The 19,490-nt window shown below is 41.0% G+C and overlaps 1 protein-coding gene across 2 annotated transcripts in view; it reads right to left on the bottom strand.

Moving 5' to 3' along the window:
- Positions 1–19,490, bottom strand: part of LAMA3 (laminin subunit alpha 3) — a 247,697-nt gene that overhangs the window by 106,531 nt on the left and 121,676 nt on the right. For both annotated transcript variants that reach the window (XM_077492578.1, XM_077492579.1), the window contains exons 26-33: positions 16,672–16,829; positions 13,971–14,079; positions 11,781–11,878; positions 10,950–11,121; positions 9,421–9,547; positions 9,199–9,338; positions 7,857–7,972; positions 3,378–3,589 (exon numbers count right to left, since the gene is read on the bottom strand). In XM_077492578.1, coding sequence (XP_077348704.1) covers positions 3,378–3,589; positions 7,857–7,972; positions 9,199–9,338; positions 9,421–9,547; positions 10,950–11,121; positions 11,781–11,878; positions 13,971–14,079; positions 16,672–16,829 — 1,132 coding nt within the window. The remainder of the gene's footprint in view (positions 1–3,377; positions 3,590–7,856; positions 7,973–9,198; positions 9,339–9,420; positions 9,548–10,949; positions 11,122–11,780; positions 11,879–13,970; positions 14,080–16,671; positions 16,830–19,490) is intronic.

Genomic DNA, 19,490 nt, shown 5'->3' with positions numbered 1-19,490 from the left:
AAAAATCTGATTTTCTGTGACTTCTGCTAATCCTTTCCTACAATGCTGTTCACATTATTTGCATCAGTACTTTACTTGGCAGTGCCAAAAATAACCAAAAATCTCTGCTAAATAAGAATTAATTCAACCCAGGTCATATCCTAAACTTATATTTATTCACTCATTTTTAGCCAGGACCAATGCAAGCCATCTCAAGTTATGCCAGCATGAAGTTCCAAACCAAAACCAAACTGAATGACATAAAAAAGAGGCTGCTAAAAACACACACTCATTTATACAATGTACTGTTACATAATAGCAGCCTTGGACTTGGAAACCAAAGATGGTCAAATAGGAATACATGATGATTTACACTAGTGTTTTTCGATTATCCAATCTTGTTTACACTGCAGATTTTAGTGGTTTTCTAGACCGTTCTGTCCAACCCCTGGCAACCACCCGGCAAAGAATGATTTTTAACAGCATGTACCTGGCCAAATGCAGAGGGGAATGGGGCAGGGGGCGGTTGACCCCCAAGCCACTCTGATGGCTGATTCCCTGTATAAAGGCCACACAGCTTCAGCCACAGACATGCTTAAGGCTTCCGCAGGCCTCCCCGCCCCCCTCCGGAATGGATGATGTATGCCATGTTTGAGCAGAGGACCCTCCAGGCTAATACTGGAGGCTAATGCTGGGTACACACGGGCCAAAAACATTTAGTCAGTGGGTACTGGGTACAGCTCTCTGTCCGATAGGAGCCGATTGAATGAACGATTTTTGTCAAAAGGACATGTTGGAAAACCAAAAAGGCCACACAGCTTCAGCCACAGACATGCTTAAGGCTTCTGCAGGCCTCCCCGCCCCCTCCGGAATGGATGGTGTATGCCATGTTTGAGCAGAGGACCCTCCTGGCTAATGCTGGAGGCTAATGCTGGAGGCTAATGCTGGGTACACACGGGCCAAAAACATTTAGTCAGTGGGTACTGGGTACCGCTCTCTTGTCAATAGGAGCCGATTTAATGAACGCCAAAAGGACATGTTGGAAAACCAACATCCTTATAGCCAATTGCTGTAAATGTTGTTCAGTGTATTCTAGAGGGGGGGGGGGAGATCAGGGTATAAAGGTACATTGCTTGTGTTGGTATGTCGATCTGTGAGTTTTTTTTTGTCCAGCCCTCTAGGTTGAATGAAAAAAAAAACCTAGCAGTGAGTATTTGGCTTAAGAATGTTTTCAGTAGTCTGGAAAAAAAAAAGAATGTTTTCAGTAGATACAGAAAATACCTGTTGACCTTGCCAGAAATGAAATGTCCTCATCATATCCTGTGAGCTGACCTTAAGCAAATTTCTTCTATAAACTAACAATTTCTCATTCTCCTTGCAATGTGATGGACAAAGGCAGATATGTTTGTATGGGTGACAGCCTTGACTTAGTCCATAGATAAACTGGAGGAGTAGGCATAGCCATCCAGGGACAGGAAGTGTTATTTGCAGGATTATCAAAAAAAAAGCCTAAAAAAAACACACCAGCCACCACATCCCAGGACCTATATATACCCTCCTCAGTATCAACTAATGCCAACACACGATCTGAGAATTCCACTCAAGCTTGGCTTGCATACACACGGTCACACAAAAGTTCTCTGAACTTTTGACCGTCAAGAACGCAGGGACATACAACACTATGGCGAGCCGAGAAAATTCAATGCTTCGGAGCATGCGTTGAATTGTTTCCGAGCATGCGTAGAAATTTTGCACATCAGAATTGGTACAGGCGATCGGAATTTCCGATCGTAACTTTTTCAGTCGGAAAAATAGAGAACCTGCTCTCAATCTTTTGCTGGCAGGAATTCCGCCAGCAAAAGTCTGATGGAGCATACACACGGTCGCAATTTCCGACCAAAACCTCACATCGGCCTGTTGCTGGCAGAATTTCTGATCGTGTGTACGGGGCATTATAGTGGATTATTTTTTTTATTATTATTATCTCATCTTCTACCTGGAGTGTGCACATTAATGCACAGACAGCAATACTCAAAAAAACTGTCACCCCTTAGGATGTAGCAGTGATCCCAACACTTTCCAAGCTTTTCACTTATAGCTTTATCCAATAGAATGTTTGGCAGGCTCTAGTAGTTTACAGAAGAACAGGCAATAAGTCAATGCATGAATAGGTAATTCATCACTTTAAAACTGAACACACGAAGTATACACTTTAAATCTAACTACCACCTTAATTAGCCACTGAACCTATGTAACCCATATGTGTTTGGTTTTAAAATAGTAAGGTAGAAAACCTACATACCTCTCATCCCATCTAAATGAAACAATTGGATACATTTGAGCTCTTCTCAACCCACCATAACGCAAGTACACATTTGTCCATATTGATAAAAATAATCAGTGTTTAAATAAGCAATACAATAAAAGGAGAATCAAACCAGTGGTAGCTGCATTGAAAATAACAAGTGTTCATCTTGTTCTCCTCACACTATGTTCACCACTGGGGGAAGTGAACTGAAGTTACACGTTTCTGTGGATCTCTTCCTTAGTTCAGAATATAGTGTTTCAGGAACAGTGCCCCTAATATGCCCATAATCCATGAATATACAGGTCTCAGAAAATGGTTGCTGGAATCTGCAATAATGTTTCTGTCCGCTTCTTTCATGTATAGATAAGACGAATATTTTCTTTCAAGCAAATACACATTGACATGATGGTGAAAATGATTTCTGCTAATACATTTGCAAACATTTGCACACATTACAAAGCCTATAAAGTTAAACATTGCGTATGCCTAAATAAATCTCTACAAGCTAAATATGTATTTAAAGAAGAATTCCAGGGATAGATATTTTATGAATATACATTATCTCAGCTTGGGATAATATAATTATGCATACACCAAACCTGTGGGATCCCTCTAGAAACTGAAAATCACTGCAGCAGACATTGCTACTCCAGCATTCTCTGATTGGATGTAGTTGACAACGTGACATCCCTCTCCCACCTTTCCACCTCGCCCAATCAGAGAACACTTTGTATTTATTGAGAAGATGCAAAGCAGTCTTTGAATGGGGCCTGTGCCGAGCAGCCGACCATCTCTGTTCAGAAAGCAGCAGGGCAGCCAATTGGCATTGGTCCTGTAAGCTAGGGGCGATCACTGTAGTAGCAGTGCTTACTACAGTGATTTCCACCTTTCGAGAGAGATCTACAGGTATGGTGAATACATTGTTACATTGGTTCAACCTAAGCCAATGTAATAATGTACCTGGAATTCTTCTTTATAGCCTTGGAACTTTGACCCAAAGCTGCACAACATGCATATTTATTAACTCTGAATGATTATATATAAAAAAGTAACTTGAAGTTCATAAGCATATTACTGCGCTTAAACTTACGTCTACAGTGGGGAAATCCATAGTAGCCAGTAGCACACTGACTACATGTTCTCCCAATAACATTAGGTCTGCAGCTGCACTGTCCTCCCATAGGATTGCAGTTGGGGCTTGTGGATCCCTCTTGGTTGCATTGGCATGGTAATGCTCCATCATTATAATTAGCAACAAGCGATCTTGCTGAATCTCTGCAGAACTCAGGTGAGGTAACTGGACTAAAAGAAAAAGAAAACGCTTAAAAGTTTGAATCTTTTATACAGCAATTAATATTAACAAATGAATGCATAAATTATAATAATACAGCAAATAAGAAAATCAGGATTATGAAATGTGATGAATTACCAAGAATGAGTGAGATGTGTGATAACAGCTTGGATGCCTATGCTTGGTTCATATTGTAATGATTAAAGAGATGTTATTTCGTTACGACGGTACTACGTTCAGGCTAGTAGCCAATAGCTTTGGTCTAGGAATTTGATCTGAGCATGCGTGGCACTTTGTCTGTCGGAGTAGGCTACACATGATCGGAGTATGTCCGATCGGAGCATTTTGTCGGAAAATTTTACCGGCAAGTTGGAAAAGTTGGTCCGTCTGATATTCCGACGGAAACAGTCCGATGGAGACCACACACAGTCGGAATATCTGACAAAACGGTCCGATAGGACACATTCCGTCGGAATCTCCGACCGTGTGTACAAGGGCTAAGAGTTTATCATATGCCACAAAAACTCCACACACAGGGTCATATTGATTACTGAATCACCTTACTATACGTGACGCTCTAGAGATACAGGCACTCTAATCCGTATGCTATGGACATGCCCCAAATTAATCTGATATTAGTTATCTATATTTTAAATGTTAAATGCTCCGTATTCCCTTCAATTGTCTCTTAGACCCTTAAAATTGTAATACTAGGCATTATTCCCAAAGACTTAGTCCCTGAAACTCTACACTTAATACTTATAAGATTATTGTTATTGGCCAGAAATGAAAAGCAAAAAATAGATTTCTCGTACAACCCAATTGTTCATGCAATGGCAGGATACAGTAAACAAATTGCTGGAAAGAGAACAACTTCCTTATCAGCAGCTGGGATATCGCCAAATAATTTTTAAATTATAGTCAGCTTGATTGACTTCTCCCATTTTAGCCCCATCCCCAATTGTTTTAAGCACACTAATGTGGTAATAGCTGCCTACACTTAATTAAACCCAATGAAAAAGATAAGGTGCATTATATGGCAGTAACCTGGTTTTATATCATCATAATTCACATTATTCATGTTTCTGGTTTATTTTTCCCTTACTTAGTGACTTAAAGTGTCATTAAACCCAGACTATCATTATATACTACCCAAACTCTCATTACATGCTATATAACAGTGTGTTCATATTCACAAAGCCACTAAAGCATTTGTTTTGTGTAAAGTGAAATACTGTATATCTGGTTGATCCTGCCTTCAGCTGTCCCTCCCATCTTCTTTGTGTATCCATTGTGGGCTGAGATTGTTCTATGGAGCATGCTCAATGGGGGTTAACCACTAGGTGGCGCTGTAGGGGTTAAGTGCATCCTAGGGAGTTATTCTAACTGTGGGGGAGAGGGGCTGTGTGTGACACATCACTGATCAGCGCTCCCGATTACAGGGAGCGGTGATCAGTGACAGTGTCACTAGGCAGAACGCGGAGATGCTTGTTTACATTATCATCTCCCCATTCTTCCTCACCGTGAGACGATCTCGGGTATCCCCATGGACATCGAGTCCGCGGGACCCGCGATCACGGTCATGGAGCTCCCGGCGGCGCGTGCCTGCAAGCCGCCTCTTAAAGGGCCATGTACAAGTAAGTTAATCTGCTTGTATGTGCCCTTCTGGCGCAATATATGTGCGTGAGGCAGTCGGGAAGCGGTTAAATATATCAAATGTAATTGTTAATACATGTCAAGTACAAAAAAAGAGACAGCTGCTGTCTGAACAAAGTGAAAGCTAGTGTCAGTCATCTCTGGCTCTGCTTACACCATATTAATGCAAAAAAAAATACACATTTAATGTTCAATAAAGATGTATAGAGAGCTGTAAAACAGTTATTTGATATTAATAATCTAATTTAAATTGCTCTTCTAAAACTTTTTTTTTAGTCATGTGACTGGCACAGCATCAATCAGGGCTGGCCAGACACAGACTCTGTAGGGATCATACATCAGCAGAGTAATAGATGCCCCTCCCAAGGATCTTTTCCTGCAGATGCAGAAGAACAGGTAAAGATCATGTCACCACATAACAATGCTGCAGGAATAAGGTACTTAAAGGGTTTAAAAAAATGACAGTGGCATGATATATATGAGTTATGAGTTTTGTGAATGACATACGGCAATTACCATAACACTTCTCTGTTTAATATTACTTTAAAATCTATTGTGATTGCATGCACTATCACTCTACTCTTTTACCAAACTTTGACATACCTTGTGATTGGAAAAGACTATATTTACTCTTGCTTGTCTGTAACTTTCTATGTAATTATGTAACAGAAAAAAATAAATAAAACGTAAACATTTTGTTCTAAATTAAAAATTATTGGATTTAAAAAAAAAAAAAAAGTAGCAAAGTTTACAGTCGTCCCATATTGAAGAACTTTTTCTATGTATTTGCTAAAGGTAGCCCCTTTAAGGAAAACCTAAAGATATCTTATAAACCACTGAGCCCTGTGCAAAATCTGTAACATACACCATGTTATGTCTTCTTAAGCCGCGTACACGCGTAGCCGTCTGTCCGACGTACTTAGTCCGTCGGACTTTCCGAACGGGCTACTTGCCCACACACAGCATTTTTTCAGTGGACTAATACGGCGACTAAGTCCGCCGTACTATCCGCCCTACTTTTCAAATGAACGGACTTGCCCACACACGCGGAGGAAAGTCCGCTCATTTCGAGCGCGTCTCCAGGTAGGCGGGGCCCGCAAAGGATACGTCGCTGGACCCGCTGCCTGGAATGGACTTAAAGGGGAACCCCAACGCCGAAAAAAATCGGCCTGGGGGTCCCCCCAGGTCCACATCAGACCCTTGTCCGAGCACGCTACCCGGCCGCCCAGGAAAGGGGGGCGAGCGAGCGCCCCCCCCCTCCTGAGCCGTACCAGGCCGCGTGCCCTCAACATGGGGGGTGCCTTGGGGAAGGGGGGCCGCGCGGTCCCCCCACCCCAAAGCACATTGTCCCCATGTTGATGAGGACAAGGGCCTCTTCCCGACAACCCTGGCCGTTGGTTGTCGGGGTCTGCGGGCCCCATGCGGGACCCATGTGATATCAACCGAAGACCCCGCCCCTTGTCCCTATATAAGTCGCCGCGTGCCCGTTCCCCGTCATTGTGAGCGGAGGACTCTGCGAGGCAACATCTGAAGAAGAAGAAGAAGAGAAGGACAGAAGAACGGAAGGCGGTAGCGGCAGAAGACCGGGCCACCGCCTGTAAAAGAGCTAGAAGAAGGCGCGGTGGCCCGGCAGAAGAACCGAAGAGGGGGACAAGACCCCCGAAGTCAGAAGAAAGGCGGCGGCGAGAAAGAAAGCCGGGCTCCTCCGCTAGTAAAAGAGCTACAAGAAGATAGTGGAGGAGTCCGGCGAGAAGACCCCCGAAGACGGAAGACCCCCCGGAGCTGTGCAATAAACTATTTTAACCCTTGTGTGTTGTGTTTTTTTTTGTACTTTATTTTACAGGTGAATGGGTAGGGGTACATTGTACCCCATACTCATTCACATAGGGTGGGGGGCCGGTATCCGGGGGCCCCCTTATTAAAGGGGGCTCCCAGATTCCGATAAGCCCCCCGCCCACAGACCCCGACAACCAACGGCCAGGGTTGTCGGGAAGAGGCCCTTGTCCTCATCAACATGGGGACAAGGTGCTTTGGGGTGGGGGGGGCCGCGCGGCCCCCCCTTCCCCAAGGCACCCCCCATGTTGAGGGCACTGGTACGGCTCAGGAGGGGGGGCGCTCGCTCGCCCCCTCTTTCCTGGCCGGCCGGGTAGCGTGCTCGGACAAGGGTCTGATGTGGACCTGGGGGGACCCCCACGCCGATTTTTTTCGGCGTTGGGGTTCCCCTTTAAGTCCATACCAGGCGGCGGGGCCAGCGACGTATCCTTCGCGGGCCCCGCCTACCTGGAGACCCGCTCGAAATGAGCGGACTTTTCTCCGGGCGGGAAAAGTCCACTCATTTCAAAAGTACGGCGGACTGGCATACACACGGCCGAATTGTCCGCCGAAATGCGAGTCCGGCGGGAAGATTGGAGTGTAAAACTACTTTCTAAGTCCGCCGTACTTTCGGGTCAAAAAAGTATGCCGGAGGCTACACACGGGGGGATTGTCCGGCGGACTTGAGTTTGCCGGACTTTTCCACCCGCTTGTTTGATCGTGTGTACGCGGCATTATAGGTCTATTCATAAGAAATCATCCACACATACATTATCAACAACAGTGAGAATTACAATTAAAGTTCCTTACTCAATGTAAAAGCTGTTTTCCCCACATATATTAATGAAGTCAAAAGATTTATCCAAGGGTTTCTCTTGCAGAAGGTCATAGGAGTAACTGTCTGCTGGGACCAGAAGGATAGACTCCTAAAACATAATGATACATTGTTTAGCATCCAACTATTATATTTGACAAGGCAAATGCAAGGACTGAAATCATAGTTGAGTGGTCTGAAGGCACTGAGTTAGAATTTGATTAGATGTGACATATTACAGCGCTTTGTTCTTTTCTATCTTTCAGGAAATGCATTAGAATCTCAATAGCTCCAATTCTGAAAAAATAAGTATAGCTCCAGTTCTGAAAAAAAGCTCAAAGATAGATCATTTTTTAACACAGCTTGATTGTCTCTAAAAATAAGTGCCATGTATTTTTACAGTGCAGTTTTAAAAAGTCCTCTACTTTGTCTATAGAGACTAGAACAAAAAAGCCTAGCTGCTGCACCTTGCCACCAATGGGGTCCCAATGGTTACTTTTAAAGGACAAATTAGGAAATATAACATATTAGTGGTTTATTGAGTAACAGCTCTATTTTTTCTTTGCTCCATAAATAAGTAGCTATTTTAAATGTCTGTCAGATATCCCCAAGACAGCAGAAATTGTCAATATCAAGCCACTAAAATATGCCCATTTAATACAAAATCAATCAATCAATAGAGCTGCATATATATCAGCAGAATTATTGGGAAAAGAAATAAGCGACTAATTCAGACAATAACTGTCCTAGATCTCTATCCAATAAATACACAGATAAAACCAAAACTGTGCACAAACTGGCAGAGGTCATGATTCATTATGCTGCAATAACATTTAAGGTGTGCCAAACAGTTCTTGAAGTAGAGATAAACTCAAAAACAAAAATATGAATATAGTGCAGCTTTCCAGTGCTTAGATGTAGTGGTTGCATTTGTTTCCTTTTTTTAGGCTTTTTTTCCCTTTATTTTTGTCTAATAAACATGCAAATCACACACTTTCTGTCCTTTTGTGGCTATGCTCATTTCTCCACTGTACCTTTGGAAGGAGCCATGGTTGTCAATCAGGCTGTACTGCAAAAATGAACAAGAAAGTTCATCCTATAAGAAATTACAAGGACACTGCATTTCCGGCAAGATTAACAAATATTTTCTGTGCTTGAAATAGGAAAACAAATTCAGCCACTACATCGAAACACTGGTAAACTACAATATACTTTTACGTTTACATTCTGGTGAGGCTAATGCTAATGGAATTTGATAATACTAAACGAGAGGGCACTTTAGGGTGGTTTAGGTGCAAGTGCAGCTTGATAATCCATAGCAAGCTCTAATAAACTCACCAAAATCAGTAACTTATCTGGAGGAGCTGTCACTGTCACTGACAGGTCTGGGTTACTGACATCGAGACCAATACGATTACCGGCAACTACCATTTCTCGGCAGCCAAACACATGAGGGCAATACGAAGCGTTGAAAGTACCTGTGGAAAATAAAAACTTGCTCTTGACTCTTATAGGAGAGATAAGTTACAGTACTTACAAATACTTGTATAACAGCTATACCTGAATATTGTGCTCCCCCATTCACTAGGACTGATACTGGAAATGTGGGGTTTTCAGCCTGGTAGTAATGGACAATGAAGACATATCTCCCTGTATGGGGTATTCTTTTTGCCAAAGTGATGTCATTCTGTGAGGTTGGCAGAAAATAACATATGAGAAAATAAAATTTAGCATAGCATTTCAGTTTACATTTCTCCACTGGACAGATTTTCCCATGACACCAGGAGGGAAGTGGTTGTTAGCAGGATAGGAAGACCCAGACAGCAGTAAAAACATTGTCAGTTTAAAATATTGTTCAGTATACTGTCATGCATGCACTCACCTTTTTTGACAATTGCTGTTTGAACAAGGCCCCCTGCGGGGGTCACTCTTGCATTGTATTTCTTTTTGATTTTCAATAATATTTATTGTACCAGAAATCATTGTCAGGTTATTGCGCACTACACTAAAAGGAATTTTTTAGTTTTTAGTCTGTATTACCATTCTCAATCCCCTTCTAGTACAGGAATGATAATGCTTACACCTATTTTGGTTGACGTTGAGTATTAAAAGTCTTGCTTCCCCTGTCTCTGGTACCTTATACCTTTTCCCCTTTTTCCTAGCCTTACCTTCTAGTCTCTTTTCCTTGTCTGGCAGTACATATTTCGAAAACTACTTATACATTGGATGTTATATTTTTGTATTTATTCCCCATTCACAAATATATTAACCTTGGGGTGGTGGATACCACCGCCACACTTTGTGTCCTTTCAAATTGCTGGGGTTATGCAATGCATTTCATAGATGTTACATTGTATCTGGGACTTACAATAGACTCTCCTAACTCAGCTTTGTTCTATGTCTGCTGTTGGTAGAACCTGTCACCAAGGGCGCATGCCGCAGGTCTTCCACTGAGTGCCCCAGGTCTCTTTTGAGATATGTAAAATATAAAACCTAGGTGTTATACGGGTTTGGAAGATTTTACATTTTATCTAGTTTTCAATCCACATACTTTTTATTTTGTCATCGTAATCTGGGATCACAGCTTTTGAATGAATTTTTATTCAGTTAAAAAATTATATTAGTCTTAATTTTGATACCAAGTGGTCATCATGGTTTCCCCTTAACATTTTAATCTGCATGCCCAGAGGTGACCCTGATCTATTAGGATCCTGGAAACACCCTTGTGTCTCTGTATACGTTGCATTATCTCAGATGTACTGTACGAGTCTTTGGTTTAAATAAAGGCTTAAAAAAAGGCTTGTGTGATCTAATAATATGTTGGTATCCTAAATTGTTGGGTTTACTGTTCAAAAACTGCATAAAATAAGGATGGCTAAACTCTTCAATAATTTTAATGGATGCCTTTCAACTCACTAGAAATTAATAATTTATTTTAGAAATTAATTATTACACAAAGATGTTTCCTGAGTATGACTTAATCAGTACCACATAAATAAGGAAACTGGTATTTTCTAAAATCCGTAACAAGGCATTAACTGTATTGCAGTATTCTAAAACATATCTAATTCTACATTATAGCTAATTACCCGTGGTGATTTTAGTTGTACTCTGTTGCCTAAGTGACCTGGAAGCCCTGGTCCTGGGACATGCTCTTGTACTATGGGTTTCTGTCCATCGGAATATACAGCATCTTTGACGGAGTCCAAGAACAATGCCAGAGGTGGAGTTTCATAGACTGAAGACTGAATGCACGATGGGCTACAAAACAAACAGAAAAAATTGCCACCATTGCATTGTGAATAATTGTCAACTCAATCTATCTTTTCAGGTAAATGCTAAAATGATATAAAGATTAGAAATATATAACAATACATGAGCTTATGGATTAAAAATAGACCAAAGAGTAGCAGACAGTTAGCATTTTTTTATCCCCATTGCAAGATTTGCTCTTTATTGTTGTCGGTAAATATTAGGAATTTTCCCTTAATTCCTATCCCAGTGGTCACCAAGACAAATTAAGTTAGTGAATTATCCTGGTGGGGACAGAGGTGACAATACATATTTGATAGGGGGTCGGGTCCTAACCTGTCACCACTCTATCCAAAGATAAAAAATGTTTATGGCTTTAGATACACTATACTGCTATTTGATAAAATAGTTTGAAAGCAAACCTTCAATGAACTAAACACTATATAGGTGCATTTTATTTCCTTTATTCTGCATTATTAAACTAGTAACCAGTGCAATATCAGCAAACATATATGTCACAACAAAGTTCCATGGTTATGGATAAACCAACAAGGGCGAATGGGTCATATGAACACAGATTTAGGAACAGTTGTTTTCACTTTCAGATTTTGACTACGGTATAAAATAAAATGATTCAATACTAAAAAAGAGCTGACTTATATGTTTACCTTTGACCCGGAATACGCCCATAAGCAGCAATACATTGCACCTTCGGCACTGCATATTCAATAGAGAACTCTTCTATGGGAACCACACATACAGAGTGCTGAAATACAAATGTAGAAAACACGGTGAAAAACAGAGGGAAAGTAAAAAAGAAATAAAAATGCTCAAAACAACTGTAAGTTGTTGGTTGGACGCTGTGACTACCTATTTCAGTCAGCAAAAAGTGCCCTGAACTAACCCTGACCAGTCAAAGGTCACCTATTTGGGCAGAGCTAAACACCATCTACTGTGCACTGAAGTCCAGATTAAAGCAGTACTAGAGATTTAAAGTGATTCTAAAGCCTTGTAAACACGGGCCAAAAATTGGCTGAAATCTATTGGTTCAGAAGGAATCGGGCCAACCTTGTGTAAAGCTGTCTGTTCTACAGAAGTTGGTCTCACAACCAGCTTCTGTCAAACTGGCATGCATGAAGACCAGCATCCGACCTGCATCCGATCAGCCAGTGCTAATCAATGTATTCTTGTGGATGGGAGTCTCCCTGTCAGAGTATAAAAGCACAGCGGGGACACAGAATATTTTTATCTTATACCTTTAGAACCACTTTAAATTGTTTACCTTAATGCATTCACAGTAAACACCCAAGGACATGGGCTACCCCCCTGTGTCCAAACACTTACTCGCTGTCCTTGTCATCGTTGAAACCTCAGATCAGCTCCATTCCCAAACTTCCTCCTTCTAGTGGAGACACTGGGGGCACTGAGGGCAGCAGAGTGATAGGCTCCTGCTGCCATCAGTCAAATTACTGGGAGAAAAGAGCAGAGGTGTGGTTTGCTGGGCATCATGTGTGTCTATGGATGCACATGGCTTGGCTCAGGAACCTGATGGAAGCACACACACATGCACGGGTATGTCTATAGCACCCAGCTAGCTAAAGGAGGCACCCATTAGCAGGGAAGAAGAGACAGCACTCAGGGGACCCCCAAAAGAGGAGTAAAAGCCATATTTTGGATAAATGTAATATACACAATAAATAAGTCTGGATCCCCTGTGCTAAAAAATAAAAAAAGAAAATAAAAAAAAAGAAAATAAGATTTAATATCACTTTAACCTCCCTGGCGGTACGATTATTTCAGATTTTAGGTGCTGAAAGCGGTACAATTATTTTGCATGAAAATTTGGCGTTTTATATTGTAGTCCTGTAATTCTTAGGAATAACTCACTTAAATCTGTCCAAACCAGAGTCTAGCAGACATCCCGGTTATGATAAAGTTTGAAAAATGAAATCATAAATTATAATATAATAAATAACTATAAATAATTATACCAAATAATAATATAACAATAATAAAAATTATTCAATAATGTAATCAAATCAAAAACACTGAAATTTGCTCAGTTGCAGAATTGTCACTGTCATTACTTTTCAATATTTGATGACAGATCTCCCCACAAATCACTATCGCTCAATTCTGCGAGTGATTCTAATTTATTGTCGCTGTTTTCTAGCTGGTCTAAAATAATTTTTGATGTAAAGGGACAGTTTTGGTTGCTATGGACAATCTCCAGTTTCCAGGCAGAAAGGACAGTTTTTATAATATAAAACTACATGCAGGGCACTGGGCAGACCACTAGGGACAAAGGGGATGTGAAATCATTACATACAACAATGTAATCTGTAAGATTACATTATACTGTATGTAATCTGTGTGTTTCACTTTTTGAATTTGGCGCCGTTCTCCATCCCCGTGCGGCGCAACGCTCGCAGGGAACGGAGATCGTCTCCGTGATAGATCGAGCGGAGCACGGATCGCTCGTACAGAGAGGGGACATCGCTGGATCCGAGGGAGAAGGTAAGTAAACTCTCCCTGCATTCAGCGATGCAGTCCCGAGTCTGGCTCGGGGTTACCGCTTTTGGTATAAAATCTCCACCCCGAGCCAGACTCGGGAATACCGCCAGGGGGGTTAAGCTTGTATGATCCCCGTTTAGCTTTATTTCGGAATGGCAACAGATAATTAATCTACCCAAAGAGCTGACAGTTGTCTGTTTCTCCCTGCAAGCCTGCTTACACACAAATACTTTTTTTCAAAGCACTACACATGGAAATGGCCAACCAATGGATATTATAAATCCCATTAAGAGTAGAGATGACTACCTTATTTGTACAAATAAAGATGAACAAAATCAACTTACCAACATGAAGCTGACTGAAGCTGCTTTCACTTGAATTTCTACCTCGGACAACAACTCAAATGTGGCAATGCGATTCATGCTGTCCACCACAATACTGCGGCAAAGGGAGCTAATGCAGAGAATATCATATACTGTTTGTTAATTGATTGCTCATTGTAATATATTCTCAACACTACAAATATTATTTTAGGTAATTATTAAAACATACAGTGCCTTGAAAAAGTATTCATACCACTTGACATTTTCCACATTTTGTCATGTTACAACAAAAAATGTAAATGTATTTTATTGGGATTTTATGTGATAGACCAACACAAAGTGGCACACAATTGTGAAGTGGAAGGAAAATGAGTCAATACTTTGTAGAACCACATTTCGCTGCAATTACAGCTGCAAGTCTTTTTTTGAGTATGTCTCTACAAGCTTTGCACATCTAGAGAGTGACATTTTTTCATATTCTTCTTTGCAAAATAGCTCAAGCTCTATCAGATTGGATGGAGAGTGTCTGTAAACAGCAATTTCTAAATCTTGCCACAGATTCTCACTTGGATTTAGGTCTGGACTTTGACTGGGCCATTCTAACACATGAATATGATTTGATCTAAACCATTCCATTGTAGCTCTGGCTGTATGTTTAGGTATTGTTGTCCTGCTGGAAGGTGAATCTCCACCCCTATCTTAAGTCTTGCGGGTTTTCTTCTAAGATTGCTCTGTATTTGGCTCCATCAATCTTCCCATCAACTCAAAACAGCTTCCCTGTCCCTGCTAAAGAAAAGCATCACCACAACATGATGCTGCCACCACCATGTTTCACGGTGGGGATGGTGTGTTCAGGGTGATGTGCAGTGTTAATTTTCCGCCACGCATATCGTTTTGCTTTTGGGTCAAAAAGTAAAAATTTGGTCTCATCTGACCAGAGCACCTTCTTCCACGTGTTTGCTGTGTCCCTTACATGGTTTCTCACAAACTGCAAACGGGACTGGTTATGGCTTTCTTTCAGTAATGGCTTTCTTCTTGCAACTCTTCCATAAAGGCCAGATTTGTGGAGTGCATGACTAATAGTTGTCCTGTGGACAGATTCTCCCACCAGAGCTGTGGATCTCTGCAGCTCCTCCAGACTTAACTTGGGCCCCTTGGCTGCTTCTTTGATTAATGCTCTACTTGCCCAGCCTGTCAGTTTAGGTGGACAGCCATGTCTTGGTAGGTTTTCAGTTGTGCCACACTCTTTCCATTTTTGGATGATGGATTAAACGGTGCTCTGTGAGATGATCAAAGCTTAGGATATTTTTTTATAACCTAACCCTGCTTTAAACTTCTCCACAACCTTATCCCTGACCTGTCTAGTGTGTTCCTTGGCCTTCATGATGCTGTTTGTTCACTAAGGTTCTCTAACAAACTTCTGAGGGCTTCACAGAACAGCTGTATTAATACTGAGATTAAATTACACACAGGTGGACTCTATTTACTAATTAGTTGACTTTTGAAGGCAAGTGGTTTCACTAGATTTTAGTTAGGGGTGTCAGTGTAAAGGAGGCTAAATACAAATGCACGCCACACTGTTCAAAAATTTATTTGTAAAACATTTATAAAAAAATGATCATTTTCCTTTCTGTTAAAAAAGTACAGCATGGAGAAAATCATAATCAAATTAGAGTAACACATGGCAGCCAATCAGAATTCACTTTACTTTGCTAAGTCACAGTCACAAGTTGGATATTGATTGTTACAGCTACAGTACCTTTCAACTGGAATATATGCTATAAAAATACTGAGTAAAAAGAAATGGGTCATGTTTACTTAAAATGTTTTTCTTTTACCATGTGTATCCCCTCAGCTGTTATCAGAACAAATATCCCCATTAGAAGATATTTTCCTACCTGGGACAACTCAAAATTTTTGGATATTTCATAATTTTTTATACAGGAAACAATAGTTCCCAGGGCAAAAAATAAGGGTGCATCTCCCACAACGGAGACAGTGACAGCAAGAAAAACCTATAATGCATTTTTATATTTTCTCACTGTACCCAAAACTACAAAAAAATCTCTATTCGCATACACTTTGGGGTCTATATATAAAAAAGTTTATCGTGTAGATGTGACTGACAAACATTGACACAATTAGCATGAAAATGTCAGTACTGCCTCTATTTTATGTGGTTTCTATATTGTCAGTGCCATCTAGTGGCCACAATAGGTTTTTGTTTCTTTATTATTAAAGTATTTCTGAAAAAAAATCGCATTATGGCCACTAAGTGGCACTTATATTATAGGAACTATGCATATTGCAGAAAACACGGTAATTTTCACCCTGATTGTGTGGATTTGTCATATCAGCACTGCAAACATTTTATATATAGACCCCTTTATGTTCAGATATGTAATTTGGTAAGAACAGTTCTTCTTTTGATCAGATTCATACAAATAGCCTCCAGCACTTTCCACCTAATGCAGGCTATGGTGGTAGCTGTGCCACGGTCAAGATTCCATTGACAACTTGTCACTAGAACCCTGAGAGCCACATTGTGTTATAGTAAGTACATTTTAGGAATGACAAAAGTAACAGTAAAAATATTAGTTTCACTAATGCCCAACCTGGCAAGCTCTCTCACACTAGTGGTAGTCAAAGGATTACCTTAAATAAACCAATTAATTGACTGGTACATAAACATATGAGTTTGTGAACAAAGACACTTCTGTACCTGTATTTGCAGTTATAGAGCCTGACTCTGGCTGCAGTAGAAGGGTTACTGGCTGTAAACACATTAAGAATATATTGCTGAGGGTCTTCGTTGGCATATTCAAACACAAGCACATAAAATCCAGCCTTGGGGACATTTACCCTGAATCGGAGCTCCACCTGTAAAGAGAATTCATAGGTTATCAGTCAAGAACATACAGAAATATGACAGTAAGGTGTCTTCTATAAAATCTAACAAAAGCAAGCACCTAAATACATCTACGCATCTGACATTTCAGAACTTAGTATGATTTAAATATTCTACCTACAGGACACATTATTCATGTATCTTAGCCCTTGTACACATGGTCGGAAAATCCGTCGGAATGTGTCCTATCGGACCGTGTTGTCGGATAATCCGACTGTGTGTGGTATGCATCGGACTGTTTCCGTCGGAATATCTGTCGGACCCAATTTTCCAACTTGTTGGAAATATTTTCTGACAAACTGGTCCGATCGGACATACTCGATCATGTGTAGAGAATTTTGATCGGACAAAGTGCGACGCATGCTCAGATCAAATTCCTACACCAAAGCTATTGGCTACTAGCGTGAACGTAGTCCCGTCGTAACGAAATAACGTCATCACGTTCTGAATGATCGGATTTTCCGACAACTTGGTCCGACCGTGTGTATGCAACAGTTTCAGACACAATCCGTCGGACAAAATCCAACGGATTTGGTTGGCAGAATGTCCGACCGTGTGTACAGGGGCTTAAAGTGAATGTAAACCCTTACAATAAGCTTCTCCTTTTTTCTGCCTTTTGTCTGCTAAATATACTGTTGAATGTGTTTTGTTACATCTGTTTGACAACTGCAAGACAATACCTGTTGATTAGGTCAAATTAATTTATTCAGAACTGAGTTTGAGTAGTTCTGCTAAAAAAAAAAAAAAATGGGCAGGGCTGACACTATTCAGTTCACAAAAAAAAGTGTGTTGTCAAACCATAAAAGGTATTAGTAGATAAGTGCAAAGATGTACTACATATGTTTTTTTTGCTATAACACTTTAAGCAGATGCCAAAGCTTGGCGCATGCTGGTACATCAGTGCAGTATTGGTTTCCTATCATGGTGATTTTCAATTTTGTTGTGCATTGGTATTTTTAATCTCTGCCCACCCCACTTACAGTAAAATGACAGCCAGGTGGGAGCTCTCCCATTCTGGGCGTACATCATATGACGTCCTCCCAGGATCGTGCCTTGGGTGTGACCCATGGACCACACTGCAGCATGTTTTGTCACCCGTTGCGTCCACCAGACACAGCGGATGACAGATCAGTGTACCAGCCTGCTGCCGGTACCATGTGATCATTGTGACCAATCACAATAGATCACATGATACTTGTACACAATGGATGTGTTCCATTCATTGTGTACTATTGTGTTGATCTCTGTGATTTGTCACAGTGATCACATGGTACAGACAGGGACAATTACAGTCTGTGATGGACCCCTGTACTCAAGATGAGTCCGTCCGCTACAAATGCTTTCTTTGTTCAGAACCAGCACGATTCAAGGTCCCTTATACCAACCAGTCACTTGTTGAGACAGCAGTGTAGGGTAGAAAAACAGACTCTTTATTCAAACACATGTAACAACAGATATACACTCAGGGGACAATCATCCCCCCCCCCCCCTTTGCATTCAGGACGGGGTAAACTGTCCAATCAGCAAGGAGAGCTGTTGGAGGAATTCCCCCCTACCAATGCATAATGAAACAGGGCGGGTAGACTTTACCTCCACCAGTAGCATGACACAGGTGGATTCAACTTCTTATCAGTAGATTGTCTTTGGGAGGGGCGGCTGGAGAAATCCCTCCTCCTCTCTCCCAGCTAATCCATATAGACATGCATCCGAAAATACTTCACTCCCAAGGCAGACACAAACAATACAACAAAGGGATACAGGCACTTAACACATAACAACCCCCACCCCACCTCAAACTATCTAGCAATGGTCTGTGAAATACTCCTACAAGATTCTAGCAGTCTTAAAGTTGAAGGATATTGTTTACAAACATTACTGTCCCAAGTGAAAAGAGCCCCTTCACTTCTCCAGCACAAACCACACACACAGAATCCAGGACAACAGTGTCAAAAGGAAATGCTGAGTACGGTGTGGTTGTACGGTGAGTTGGGTTAAGCAGACCCAACTGGGGTTCTCGTCACCCTGTGCCCCTAATAGACACAGGGTAACTTACACATAGGAGGGGCCAGGGGAGCTGGACAAGGGGCTTCCAGTTTTCTAAAAGGTACGCTGGGTTTCACAAGCCCCCGCCCAAAGTGATTCCCGTCGCACAGTCCAACTGTAGAAACAAAGAAGAAATTAATGGGACAGTCTGTACTGTACCATGTAATTAGCTGTGGCCAATCACAGCTAATCACAACAGTACACACTGAAATAATGTTTTTTATTTAGAAAAAATGGTTGTTCATAACAGTGATATTCACTGTTACAAGCAATCACAGTGTGTAAAAAAAAGAAAAACCTGCCCCCCCCCCGATAACACTGTATTGCTCTGGTCACACTATGTAAAAAAAGAAATATATAATTGAAAAAATATAAATAAAACTTTTTTGTTTTTTTTGTCACCAGTCAGTGTCCCTGATCACTATATGGTAAAACTGTATTGTTCTGGTCACAGTATGTAAAAAAAGAAAAACAGTCCGTGTCCCTGATCACCGTCACACCATTATATGATGATGCTGTAATGCACTGGGGACAGTATGTAAAAATAAAAGTTAAAAAAATATATATTTTTAATTTCTTTATTCTAATAT

Source organism: Lithobates pipiens, unplaced genomic scaffold, assembly GCF_037356315.1.
Source record: "Lithobates pipiens isolate NorthernLeopardFrog02 unplaced genomic scaffold, aLitPip1_a1.2 Scaffold_19, whole genome shotgun sequence".
Lineage (NCBI taxonomy): Eukaryota > Metazoa > Chordata > Amphibia > Anura > Ranidae > Lithobates > Lithobates pipiens.
The sequence above is the reverse complement of the archived record's forward strand: the minus strand, read 5'-3'. Positions and strand labels throughout refer to the sequence as shown.